Source organism: Protopterus annectens, chromosome 3.part0 (genome assembly GCF_019279795.1).
Source record: "Protopterus annectens isolate FY-2018-M chromosome 3.part0, PAN1.0, whole genome shotgun sequence".
NCBI classification, from domain to species: domain Eukaryota; kingdom Metazoa; phylum Chordata; order Ceratodontiformes; family Protopteridae; genus Protopterus; species Protopterus annectens.
In genome coordinates this window covers 1,906,631,167-1,906,645,845 of record NC_056731.1, presented here as the reverse complement: position 1 = coordinate 1,906,645,845, position 14,679 = coordinate 1,906,631,167, and the positions used below count along the sequence as shown (strand labels likewise).

The 14,679-nt window shown below is 40.1% G+C and overlaps 1 protein-coding gene across 1 annotated transcript in view; it reads right to left on the bottom strand.

Annotated features, from left to right (window-relative positions):
* The window catches only part of ATP6V0D2 (ATPase H+ transporting V0 subunit d2), a 358,513-nt gene that overhangs the window by 187,805 nt on the left and 156,029 nt on the right, over positions 1-14,679 (bottom strand). The window contains exon 2 of the mRNA XM_044065990.1: positions 8,646-8,817. Coding sequence (XP_043921925.1) covers positions 8,646-8,817 — 172 coding nt within the window. The remainder of the gene's footprint in view (positions 1-8,645; positions 8,818-14,679) is intronic.

Below are 14,679 nucleotides of genomic sequence, written 5' to 3'. Positions count from 1 at the left end.
TTGACACACATTTACTGATGACATGTGGACTGTACTAGGTTTACATGACTAGTGTGGCACAGTGATCATCATTAGGGACACTACTGTCCAACTGTGTCTCTTAGTCTCTTATCACACCTCCGGTGTTGAGTACACTACCACCTATGTGTTAGTTCATGGGTACAGGTCTTTTAACAACAGGGATGGCAATACATGTACAACATTCAGCTGGACCGTACATTTGAACATCCACCGGTGTACACATAGATATGCATATCGGCACATATACAGTCCAGCTTTCATGGTGGGAATATCAATTATGCACAGGTTGAGGGGGATGCAGTTATGCAATGATATTGCACAGTCTTGTGCAGAATGCATGGAAGGTGTTCTCAGCCCATATATGTTTAGCAGGGCCCCCTATCTGGAAGACTATATACCTAACAATTCATACTACGGCGTTTGAACAACACATGTCATATGCCAGCACTGTATGCTGCCTTGTTTGACACACACTACAACCTACATATATATATATATATGCACATAACAACCTGCACCAACATATAAATGTCCGCCCTTCACAAACAATTGCAGTATGTCCCTTGCTCTATGCACATGTTCAGATGCTTATAAATCAGACACACATGTATCTCGACATATGTGAGTGCCATACAGACACAAGGTCCACACTGTTGTCAGTCCATACACCTCACGGATGACCTGTTGGGCCTTGCTACAACATGGACAGTTGTCACATGTGTGCATACAGTAATAGCACAAGGGTATACATAGCTGCAAATGATACATTACTATGCTAGCCTGCTACAGCAGTTGCCAATACTAAGCTACACATTATGTAACTATCATGCTTGTCTTACTCTGTGACATCCAAGTTTATATAGGTGTTTGCAGTACTCCCCCAAACTGCATTTAAACGCAGTACTGTACAGACCATAGATAACATGTTAAGATGTTTGACATGTACTGCTGAGATACAAATGTCACACTTATGTTCCACTGCACACAGCTACACAACAATGTCTCCATGGCAATACTCATGCATGGCATCAGTACATACATACCTACTGCTGCCACATATGCATGTTTCAGAGGCTCTACAGTACTAACCATAAACATCTACTGCTTGCCGGTAACTACAGACTGTTACATACCTGTATGTCCCTTTCAGGTCTGTCTGTGTATGCTTTGCAGTTATTGTTATCTGAAGTACAGGAATGTACTGTTGTTTGTTTTGGATTTTTTTTTTCCTGTTTGGAGTTGTTCACTATCTGGAACATGCAATGTAATGATTGCATGTGGGGATAGCAAGTACTATCTGCTTTTATAGGTATCTGCACATGTGCATGTGATGCCCTCTGCACCAATTATTGCCCAGCATTAGGTAAATGCATACAGCCTGCTGAGTGGTAATTGCAGTACTCACTGTCATAGCAACCCAATGCTATAAATTGCTAAGGTATGTAGGCATACCCCTTTCAGAATTTCAGAGTGGGGCCCATGCTTGTTTGCTATGGATATTGTTGTGTAAGTCAGAAGGTTGGTATACGTCTTATAAATGCAGCTAGTGGTATAGACAGTGATGTACATGTTGTACTCAGACCTGACTGTTGCCACTTCCAGTACAGAGCTATCAGTGTAGAGTTTAACTCACCCCTACAAATGCTTACACAACATTTATGTGACTATGTAGTTTCTTTTGTACTCATATTATTAACTGCTATACAAATCTAGTTATTGAGAACTATTCTTTTGGCACATGAACTGTTTGTGAACTGTTATACTGTGAATATTAGTGTACTCACTTCTGCAGAGTTTGTGTTTTTTATTGTTGACATTAGCACAGGGTTATCAAGACAGCTGAACAATTCCATGACTGAGTATGCCTACCTACACCCTTGGTAGACCCTAAACACACATGTATATTTTAAATGTGGGGGGGGGTGCTTACATACAGAGAGCATTATGTATTATTGTGTGAATATTATCTTACTGGACTTAAAGGATTGGTGCGTACCTGTTAGTTTATCAAGGCAGTTGGTCTGTCTGCATAGTTCACAACTGTGAACCTATCCAGATGTTAGCCAGAAGTTACACTGTTATTCTTTGTCTTTGCAACTCACAGGTGTATTCAGGACTGTTACAATAGCATTATTACAGGCAGTTGCTACCAGTAGATGGTTACATCCTTTGGTATTTCTGTGTTGTACCCCTACATAAGGGTATGCTTGTGGGGGTCCTACCAAAGCTATTTGCAGAGTGTGTAACAACAGAATAGCTTATATGCCTGTGTGTTTGTGCCTCTGCCAGGCCTACTAAACACTCAGATACATCTTTGCATGGAGTCAGGGATGGGTAGTTAAAACTGAGGTGCACCTTACACATTTTAGGGACAGTAAGTGTAGACTTGAGTGAAGCAGTGCATATGGATTAGTACTCCTTTTATGACATACAGGCGGTGTCTACTGTTATTATTGTCAGTATTCATTGTGTAATACCCCACCTTTTTGACTGACGTCAGTACTTTTCAGAGGGATTTAGAGGGACACAGCTGAAATATGTTTCATGATCAGGTACATCCCTGAAAAGTAGTTGCAGTTACTAGGTATGGCCTCTGCCCTTATCAGATATGGCACTGTTTGTCCTGCTTTGATACTGTGTGGGGGTTGTAAAGTGCCTCTGTAACATTTGCTGCTTGCATGGCTGCTTCTCGCATCACAGTCATGTAATGCAATTCCACAACAATTGCTGGTAAAGATCCATAGAACAAGCTTTGTGTTATGGCCTTCCTATTTTTCCTTTACATTCACTCATTGTAATGCATGATATATTTATTTCAGCACAAAGTTATTGTATATCTGCTGTGGCTTAGTGGTACTGCATGCAGTCTAGTGCATCCAGGGTCTGGGGTTCAAGACTGACAGAGTTTTTATATTGCTGATGAGCAGAACAAGGGCCCAGACATGGAGTCACTAAGGCACTTTTAAGCAGTTGTAAGCAGGTTTGCGTGGGTTTGCGCGATGCTTAGCTAAGCTTAGCTAAGCGCACATATGCGCACACTCGCTTAAACCCGCTTACTACTGCTTGAGAGTGCTTACTCCCGCTAACCCCCGCGCTAATTTCTTTGAAAGAAAAGAAAATGGGGAGATAGGAAAGTGGTGAAAAAGGGGGCACAAAGAGGGAAAGACAGTAGGAAAACAAGCTCGGGATGTGCAGGAAGTGTATAGGGATGGTCCATAGCTGCCCATTTCTTTAACAGCAACAGCTGTGCATATGCAATGCATTTTGACATGAATTTGACTCCTTCCACCCCTGGGAGAGGGGTGGCGACAACAAAGTATGTTGTACTGCCAATTAGAATTATCAGTTTACATGTCCAGCGGACATGTGTGCAAAATGGGCAGCTATGCATGGGGCGTAATTTTTTTGTGGGTACAGATTGCCCTTTTTTTTCAGGTGAGAGTGGAAAGTGAGGTAGGGGGTGTAGGTATTTTTGGAGAGGTAGGTTGGGGAGGTAAACAGACAAGACAAACAAGACACATACAGGGGCGGAGTTTGACACATGGGGTGGGTGAACACAATTGATGGGGACAGATGTTTGGAAATCGCAAGCCCATGAGTCCACAGATGGTAACAGTGGGACTGAGATCCCCACCCATGGGCAGTCTCCACTGAACCTTCACAGACCTGAGAGTGGCTGTGCTGAGGGCTGTGTAGGAGGGGCAGGTTCACCCATGAGTCACGCCACTCTCGCCTCGAGCTGGCATAGGGGATCAGCGACTAAACGCTGGTTCTCCCTACGCACCACAACCTGGACCATTCGGAGGGTGACAGGTGGCCCTTCTCCGCCCACGCTTGCAGGGGAGGCGAGCCCCATCCGCTGCAGCACTTCCACCCGAAGGTGGCACAGGACCAATGGAGGAGGGTAGCCCGGGCTGGGCACCGGACATGCTGGTGCCAGGTGCAATCACCAGCTGAGGATGGACAGGTGGGTCCGCTGGGACCGGCCTTCCCATACGTTCTGTGATTAGGTGTATTTAATTACAACATAGACAACAGCATTCCAGATTAGTTGTAACAGCATGCAGTAATATTCCCATTAACCCAACGCACCAGGGTTACAACAGTTGAACAGCAAGCATAACACATGCATATATTGAACAACAGTGGACATTACAAGAGCATGCAGGGATGTTTGGTGGCAACAGGCCACCAAGATTGTGGTGTTTGAACAGGGCACATGCATCAAAGTAAAAAGTAAGTTTATTGAACAATAGGACATATGTCCCAACAAATGTTATGAGAATACACATACCCATTGAAGTGTGGAATTGCAATGTTCATGCACATGGAGTAGGAGGTAAAAAGAAACATCCTTTCACATATTATTAGTACCTTTACTCTGCACCACATTCCTATTGACTGCAAGTGTATATCCCCTACATGTATTATTACACTAGACAACATGCATTAGATTGTGTAATGGGTTTGGCTAGTTCATTATATACCTGACATATATCTGCATTAATAACTGTCCAGGCTGCAGATGTTACTGCTACATACTTGTATTTTATTTGCATATTGATGTATCTACACATCTGGTTGTATTCATGTGACATTTTCACTTAATTTTCTACAGCACCCTACATTTCATGCAGCACACTCACATTTCTGGTGAACACCTTGACAAGCTACTCATGTGCCAGATTTACCTATGCATGACAGCCATTTAGCAACTGTTGAGGACTGTATGCTTCACAGCTACTGGCACTTCCTTCATCCACTTTATATGTGACTGCAGGACTGTGGGTTGACAGCCCTTAATACAATAGTACTATATATTGAATGCAAGTGTACAACAACATTTAATAGTAACTGACACTGACACACTCCGAGTATTAGACCTTTATTATTCACATTAAACACTCTTTTCTACAGGCTCTCCCCTTAATTTGATATTACAGTGCATACAGAAGACATATTCAGGAAATTTTATACCTTCATTGATAGGTTCCAACACTCCTTTCCAGGCTCGCTCACTTATTTTCTGTGACAGTACATGCAGAGATAGTATTCCAGACCTGTTTTACCTTTATTAATGGTTTACTACACTCTATTCCTGGCTTTCTGAATTTTGTTTTATTACAGTACATGCAGAGAATTTATTCATGGAATTCATGTTATATGCTTCACAGCTACTGGCACTTCCTTCATCCACTTTATATGGGACTGCAGAACTGTGGGTTGACAGCACTTCATACAACAGTACTATTGTTTGGATGCAAGGGTACAACAACATTTCTATGTAACTGACACAGACACACTCCAAGTATTACACATTTATTATTAACATTAAACACTCTTTTCTACAGGCTCTCCCCTTAATATGACATTACAGTGCATACAGAGGACATATTCAGGACATATTATACCTTTATTGATAGATTCCAACACTGTTTTTCAGGCTCGCTAACTTATTTTATATGACAGTACGTGCAGAGATAGTATTACAGACTTTTTTACCTTTCTTAATGGGTTACTACACTGTATTCCTGGCTCGCTGACTTTTGATATGTAACAGTACATACAGAGGATTTATTCAGGGAATTAATGTTATATGCTTCACAGCTACTGCCACTTCCTTCATCCACTTTATATGGGACTGCAGAACTGTGGGTTGGCAGCACTTAATACAACAGTACTATTTATTGGATGCAAGGGTACAACAACATTTCTAAGTAACTGACACAGACACACTCCAAGTATTATACCTTTATTAATTACATCGAACACTCTTTTCCACAGGCTGTCTCCTTTATTTTGATATTACAGTGTGTACGGGAGAACTATTCAGGACATATTATACCTTTATTGATAGGTTACAACACCCTTTTTCAGGATTGCTCACTTATATTATCTGACAGTACATGCAGAGATAGTATTCCACACTTATTTTACCTTTATTAATGGGTTACTACACTCTATTATGACACTTTTGTCATGCTCTCTCACATATTTTATATAACAATACATGCTGAATATTTACTAACCTGCCTGGTGGCGCAGCCTTAGCAGCCTATCTGCATAGGCTTGCTGATTCATAGCATGAGCACCTGCAGCTGTGGAGTAAATGAAGGGATAGTGAGACATATCTATCCATTATTTAGACTATATTAGCTTGTCTTACATATTGCATTCCATGGCTACCTACTTAGTAGTGGGGCATCATGCATCTGACGGGCCTCCTGGATCCACTGGTTCAGAAGGTCCTGCTTGGATCTCTTCAGGTCTGCATGGTTGTGACGGACCTGCTCACCAGTCCTTGGGACGCCAGTGGCACTGGTGAGTTCATGAGCCAACCGGTTCCAAGCCTCTGCCTTATACTCCGTTCCTTGGAACTGGCCCTGAAGGAGTCGAGTCTCATGCTGATGGACTAGGAGCCAAACCATGTATCTTGACTCCTCGATGCCCCAGCGTTACGCTCTAAAGCGTGTTCCCTCTCTGACACCAGACATTCTAACTGCAGATGAGAGCTACAATCAGTAATAGTGAGTATTCCCGCCTGTGCGGCCAAAATATGCCGCATTTCCCGCACTTTTCTGTGATTGGCCGTTTTTGAATATTCTCGGCTGAATGCAGCCCTGCTTAGCAATGGTTAATCTACCTTTTATTACTATATGTATGTTAACAGGGGATGTTTATCCTAAGCTGGCGTGGCTTAGTGGTTCAGTACTTTGATTATGGTGCACAGTGTCCTGGGTTCAAACCTTATCATTGCTTTTTATTTTACTACTGTCCGGACAGGTTAGGGGGCGTGACTGTGTTTAAGCAACTTTGGTCTACGTTACTCCACGTTGCCTGAAGGGGACCGGGTTGGCACGGCGCGCACCTCCGTGCAAACCGATTGTGCTGGGTATAGTGCTATTTAGCTATGGGCAACTAAATTGCGCTGGGTATAGCGCTATTTAGCTATGGGCAACTATATTGCACTGGGTTAAGCACGATTTAGCTATGGGCAACTACATTGCGCTGGGTAAAGCGCTGCTTAACTGCGGACAATTATGTGTCAGGTTCCTTTATAACTTTACATTTTGTTCACTGACACATAGGCCATTTCAATGCTTTTTAGTAAAAGTTTTATCATATCTGTCGGGACTTATTTCATATACTCATTTTTAACATAAAATAGGAAGGGGAGTGGTGGGACTCGAACCGTGAATACTTCCTCTTTGTGCGAACACTCTACCACTACGCTATTACTATTTGGTGCAATTTGCATAACCATTCCTTATTATGCTCTTCCATGTCGAGATTGCTAACTGCAGCTAAGCAATGGGCACACCCGCATACAAACTCGCAAATACGGGCAGCTATATCGGGAATTAGAATAAAGAATTAATGTTTTACTTTTTATAACTGTGCTGGGGGGTTACAATGTCAGGGAGTGTGGTGTTGGGTACATGGACATTTGAGCAGACTCGCTCTTGTGTGTTGACATTTTACATTTCACACACTTGCAGGGGTGTGGACCTTTACACTACTTGGCAGTCGGACACTCCCCCAGCTTGCCTGCATGGTCCGTGTTAGACTTGGGGATGAATCACCATGCCCTCATGAATATTCATGGAATGCTGACATCATACCGTTCAACTGCAGCCTCCGAGTAAGACTTATTTAGTCTTACTTGGGGGATTCGTGAATCCAGGGGATACTCTGATAACTAGATTGTTATACCTATAAAGTAATTGTATATATTGAGCTCCGTTATAGTGTCAGGCTGATGTAAATAGTGTACATAGTTATTAAGATATTATATACAAACACTATGGAATTTATTCAACTGTATTTGAAAAATAAAAAAATTTTGAGGAAAAAAAAACTGAAGTAAAACAACAAAAGAAATGCAGGGAATCTTTAAGCCATCTATAATGCCATGGAAGTATACCCTGCATCCACTACACCCTTGCAAGAGGAATGGTAACCATATCACTTTGTGAACTTTTATCTGTCAGGATTTGTCATAAATGACTCCAAACTAGCCTCTGCTATTGTGCAACACTTTCAGGAATCTCCAGTAACTGCCATGTCTGAAAGAGCAGGGGGATTGTCCTTATAATCCATATTCTTCCAACTGTATAAATGCAATTTCTGGTCTTTCCTGTCAGTAGGGCATACATATGTCACGAATATAGTGATCTAATCCACTCAACAGCAAGCATAAATAAATAAATAAATAAATAAAAAGTTTACCTTTGACATTGATCATTTCTGTTAAATAAATAAGTAAAAGTTTGACATTGATCATTTTTGTTAAATGCAACCAAATATATAAACTCTTTTGCACATGGGCAGCATACGCCCCACAACATTTACGATGTAAGCATTATCTGCTTTAAAAAGCATTTGCAGTCTCAACAGTATAGGTAATGATGGGAGAAGTAATTTGATTATACATATAAACTAATCTTAACTTAATTTTTTAAAGATTTTATCTTAAACTGCACTCATTTATCTAGTATTACTACTATCAAAGAAGTTAAAAAATTGTAGAATTTTGTACACTTGTACAATTAAAACATTTCCTGAAATCTCATTTACTAATCAGTTTTTGAGGAAACCATTACCACATCTACCACTGCACTTACGTGATGTAGTCAAGAAATGTTGTCAAGGGCTGAAAGGAATGATTTCTGAAATAGTTGAATTCTGTAACCAGCTTTTCTTTTAGCTTATCGTCAATGACAGAGACAGTAAGCGATCCGGTCTCACTGGCCAGGAAACTTCCATAATCTGTAGCTTGCAGTTGTAATTTTAAATCTACAATAAAAATAGAAACATCAGCAAAAAACATTAAAGTAGCAACTACTAGAAATAAATACTTCAGGAAGAAAAGTCATAATTCATCCACACCCTAACAAAGTCATCACCAACCATCAGTCAATTATAAATGAGTTATCTACCCAGGGAAATACTACACTGACAATTCTCCACTAAGAGTAGACCCAACTGCTTGGGATTTGGGAACTTATTTGGACAGTGACCTAACTTTTGACCAACATATGTCTTGTTGTAATAAAGTTTTTCTATATTGCACAGTTTATGAACAAAGGGATTGTGTCTAGATCTAGGGATGTCATTGCCCCTCTTTACCCAGTCCTCATTAGGCCAGTCATTGAATATAATGCCCCCCCCCCCGGCAAGTATCTGTCCAGCACATGCAAAAACTGAGACTCCCACAGAGATACTTTACTAAAAGGATACAAGGCCTAAACAACATGTCCTACCTGGACTGACTCAAAGCCCTATCACTATATTCAGTGTTTTACAGACTGCTAAAAGATGACCTGGTGACCTGTGCCAGGCATACCAGGCATCCTCCAAATACTAATGGATTTACTGTACATCAGCAAGTCAAATGGCATCCTAAATACTCACTATAGGAATCTAAACCTCTTCTGCAACATCAATAGAATGGTTTTGAGGGACATACATATTTCACAGAGGATAGCACTGTTATGGAAGAGAATCCCCATCCACATGAAACAAAGTTCATCCCTGGCCATTTTTAAGCACAAATTAGATCTATAGATGGGGAACAGAAAATTTACTCCAGGACTGCCCCTGTACTATTAATGTACAGAGGCAGCTCATAAATGCTTTATCCCATGCCTGTTACCCCTTCAATTATCTATGGTATGATTTTAGTTATTCTTATTAGGGGAGATATATAATTATCAAACATGGGATGGGTAAGGCCAATTTATAACCAAATGAGATACTGTAGGTTATTTTGAGCAGAAATAGGGAAATTGTCTAGGCTTAAAATGGCCTGCAAGGGCAGCTGGACTAGACTTATGAAATGTTATGATTATGTCTGAAAATATTAATGTGCATTTGTGCTTTGACATTAAGTAATCAACGTATCTCAAGTTTTGGTAATTTAAAATTGCACTACTAAGACATTTCGTGACAGTAACTTAATATACATTAATTCTGTAGAACATCAGTAAAACTGTTCCATTTGGCCTTATTACACTGAATAAACAAAGAAAAACAATAATAGCACACATTGTTAACTTTCAAAATAGTCAGGTTTTATTACTGTAGGTTGCCAATGCCAGACTGCAGAACAAAAGAATGAGCAACACATAAACAAGATGATTGGATTCACTGTTGAAAACTAGATGAAGAGGAAGATTCTTCAGGCATATTCAAGGGCCTGAGAGCACCTGCAGATGTCCCTGCTCAAAGGTGCACTCATGCTGTACAGTAATTATACAATGATAAAGTGGTACAGTGGTAAATCAGTTTCTGTTGCTGCCTTAAAGCACATGGTTCTCCTGTTTCATTTTTGGCTGGAGTGCCTTCTGTGTGGAATCTGAATAGCCTCTCTGTGTTCACTTGGATTTTTGGTGGGGGCTTTACTTTCATTTTATATAGGCATTCCTTTAAATTGTTTCTAGGTATGTGTGTGTGTGTGTGCTGTGTAAGAGTAAGTGAGTGTACACATCGTTTGAATGGTTGGCACCACCATTTAGAATTATGTCCTCAGGCTCTGTCTCTTCTCCAGTGAGTGCCTGGATAGTCTCTGGTTAATCTGTGACCCTGAAATGGATTAAGTGAGTAAGCAGAAAATGAATGAATGAACAAATACATGACACTGTCATGCTTTGGGACAAAACTATAATACAGGTTTATTCTTAAAATTAATGATAACAGAGTACAGTGCAGTGTGAGTCTATTTATGGTAAGTTATTAATAGCATTTGGAACAATTCATAAGGATGATTTATAAACCTAACATTTTATTAAATATAAATGATAAATTGTTTTGTACCATTGATACAGTCATGAATCTGTGTGACAGAGTTTCTTTGTGCCATCTGCTGAGTCACTTTCCAGAAGTATCCTTCACATCCATTCTGGCAAAAAAACAGAACCTCTCCATCTCCCATATCCTCTGCTTGTTGCAACCAATGCAACAAATGTTCAGAGTTCTCCAAACCTAGCAAGAATTTGCTTGTAATCTCCCACATATCCTAAAAGAATGATTAGTGATCCATTTCAATGATCAGCCTACTTATTTTGATAGGAAATGCCTTTCTGTTCCAAATAATTTATCAGCAATTAGTGCCTTCTTAAATAGAATAGTGATTGGTGTTTTTCCTCCAAGAGGTAAGCCAATGTACCAATAGATGTTGCCATCCATCCTGCCATGACTCTGATGTTCCATGGTCCACTTATGTGCTTTCCATGTGTGTTAGGCCTGATGGTGTAAAGTGAACACTGTCCCATTTGTATGTAAATGAGGTGCCTAATCATTTATGTTTTGATACATACCTCTCAACTGCTCAGATTTTTACAGAATGTACAGATTTCTGACTCATTTTTTATCCATTTCTTATAAATTTTTTAGTTTTCTAGCAAAGCACTGGTGATTGAAGTCACTAAATAATGACATACATTTGAGTTTCAGACTTCATATCCTTCAGAAAAACGCACGCTAAAACAAAACCTGTTATTCTAGCAAATGTCTAAGTTTATAAAAGCAATATTTAAAATCTGCCCCTATTTTTGGGCCTTTGCCTCATCCATTATGTTTGACTTTATCCAGATTTATAGTGTTAAGAGGTAGAGAGGAACGTTTTGACCTCTTCACCAACAAACAATCCCTTCCTCAGCCATATGGTGCATTCTTTCTGTCACTGGCTGGCTGACATCACACAACCACCTAATTTGAGTCCTGTCAAGGTGAGCTACCATACTGATATTGATTTATACTTTACCCTTTGTTTCACCCCATATCTAATATGCCATCAGTATGGATCTATGTTTACAGATGAACTTCTGAAGCATTTTTCATATCTGTGGTATGGCTGAAGCCTCCCAGTCTCTACTGTGGGTCATAGCCCTTGCCAAAAATGAAACAAATGCCATTTCCTCAAGATAGGTGAGCTGGTAAAAAAATTCTGCTTATTTTTACTCCAAAGCTGATTCCTCAGAGATTTGATTGACTAATCACCAGACACATAGACCAACATATGCTGAGGCTCTTAGATGTAATATTTCTATACCCCAAAGGCCTCCCAGATGTTACACTCACAATATGTATTCTCAGCAACCTTAAAAGCACTCTCCCAAAGTGACACCCACCACGACATGTACAGCCACATCGGACCGCATCTCAACCCCTAAACCTATAAGGGAAAAAACACAGCCCAATATTTTGGTCTTTGGAGATTCCCTTTTGAGACACAGATGTCCCACTAACTAGGCTAAGTAAGAAGAGAATCACAACCAATTGTCTGTCAGGGGTCAGGATCTGCTAGATCTTGCATGCACTCAGGTTATGAACCAGAAGTACCAATATGACTTAGTCCAAGTCCATGTGGGTGTAAACAACCCGAGATATACCTTCCTGGACAATATGAAGAGTGACCTGAATATGCTCTTGGGCTATGTGTCTCATGGTCTTATGAGCCTAGCACTGAGCAGCATTCTACTTTCTACAAGGATGATGCCACAATATAAACAGAAGATAATTGCCTTTAACAATTCTTAGTTTTTGGTGTCATTCAAAGAGAGTATAACATTTGTGAGCCTGAGAGGATATGGTAGACAGACCATGGTGTTTTGCTAGGGATGGTCTGCACTGGTCTCCTTTAAGCTTTGTTATATTGGCTAAAACTTTGTTCTCCCCTTTTTTAATTGCTACATATCTTTTGTGTTTCTAATACCGTGATGGGAATGGACCCCATTCCTAAGTAAAACTATGATTAAAGTTCATGAAATTAGTATTGTTTCACTCTTTGATGTCAGCCAGTAGTGCTCTTCGCATCACCTGCAATTTGCCCAGTAATGACTCCTTCTGCAGTTCGTACTGAGTTACATGTATTGGCAATATATCTAATCTAAATATGATTGTAGACTCTTTTCTATAAGACCTGTTGATCCTACTACTGTTGGAACTATCTGGGTATCTTTCTTCCACATTGCTCTTGTTTCTGCCTGCAAATCCTGATATTTTATGACTTTATGTCTCTCTGTATGCAGGACACTATAGTCATTGAGTGTGGCGATTTCAATGATCAATGCTGCTTTTGTCTTCTTTCCCTGAACCACTATATCTAATTTTCTAGCATCTGTCTTTTAAACTGTTGGTAATGGATGATCCCATGTGATGTAGACTTTATCATTTTCTATGATTCTTTGTGGCTCATATTTCCAGTGTTTTTCAGCCACTTTAATACCATAATTGCACAATTCCCAGTGCAACGGTCTCAATGCATTATTATGCCTTTCAGTATACAGTCCTTCTGTCATCAGTATGTCACAACCAGCAATGAGGTGTGCAACTGTTTCCAATTCTGTTTTACAAAACCTACATTTGTCTATTTCTCCGACATGTCCAATTGACTTTGTAAACCAACACATATGTAGCCCACTATCTTGGGCCGCCACCTTTCATCTCTTGGTTTAAATTTGCCTCTCCTTAACCATTCCTGTGTTTGTTCCTGATTAACATGTGGTTCTTCCAGACGTTTTCTATACTTGCAACTATATTTATGTTTTTTCCACATGTCTTGCCTTCTCATCTGGTTTTCACCTTATATTCTTTCATTTGTTTTTTGGCACATTCAGTTGCTGCCTGATTTTTATCTACTTGTGGTTTGATTTCCATTCCTGCTTGATGCCGATATGCTTCTACTAGACTAATCAGTGAAGTAATCTTTGATTTATTCTCCTCATGTTTCAAAACTTTCACTATGTTTGGGTCTTGTGAAGTCAGCAGATATGTGTGGAGTCCCATGATTGCAGATCTATACATCTAATCAATTTCAAGGAGGCCCATCCCTCCTTCAGAACGGCGAAAATATAATCTTGGTAGGCACTGATTTTTATAAATCATTTGGTGAACATGAAGCATCCATCTTGTTTTCCTATCTAATCTACACAACATGTTTTGTTCTCCCCTATAGTGCCTTTTTATGTATTGTTAATCTGATAAACCTTCCAACATAGCAGAATCAATGCAAGACTATTGAAGGGTGTTACTGCTCAATGCCAGGTTCTAAACAAGAAATTCCATCACCATCCCTGGAGGATATAGATATTTGTGCAGTTACTGAGACTTGGTTTAATGCCATGGTGAGCACCCTGGCAGTTTACGGCTTAATGTCTTCTGCACATTTAGATACTGCACATGAAGGGAAGAAATGTGGAGGTGTCTTAATTTACAACAGAAACATACCCACCTCAAGGCTGGTCAATCAGTATGATGCGCTCGAGCTTCTTCATGTCCAAATTATTGCAGGCAAAGTCCCATTCCACATCCTGGCAAGCTGCCTGTCCCCATGACCAAAGAAACCCATAACACATACTTAAATATACTAAAGACATTCCCCATTCATCCCAGCACCATATTCATGGGCAATTTTAACAGCCTCACTATTGCTGGAAGTCATACATGATCCCTAATATACATGCCCAGGGATTCCCATTAGGGGCACAAATATTCTTGACCTGGTCCTCACAAACATGGGAGAATGTTGCACCATCCCTAGTGTATCATCCTCACTTGTGAAGTTGGACCATAAAACTGTCATCTTTGAAATAAAAATAAAACCCAGAACCCTAGCTATCTCCAGAACTTTTAATAATTATTCTAAGGCAAACCTCC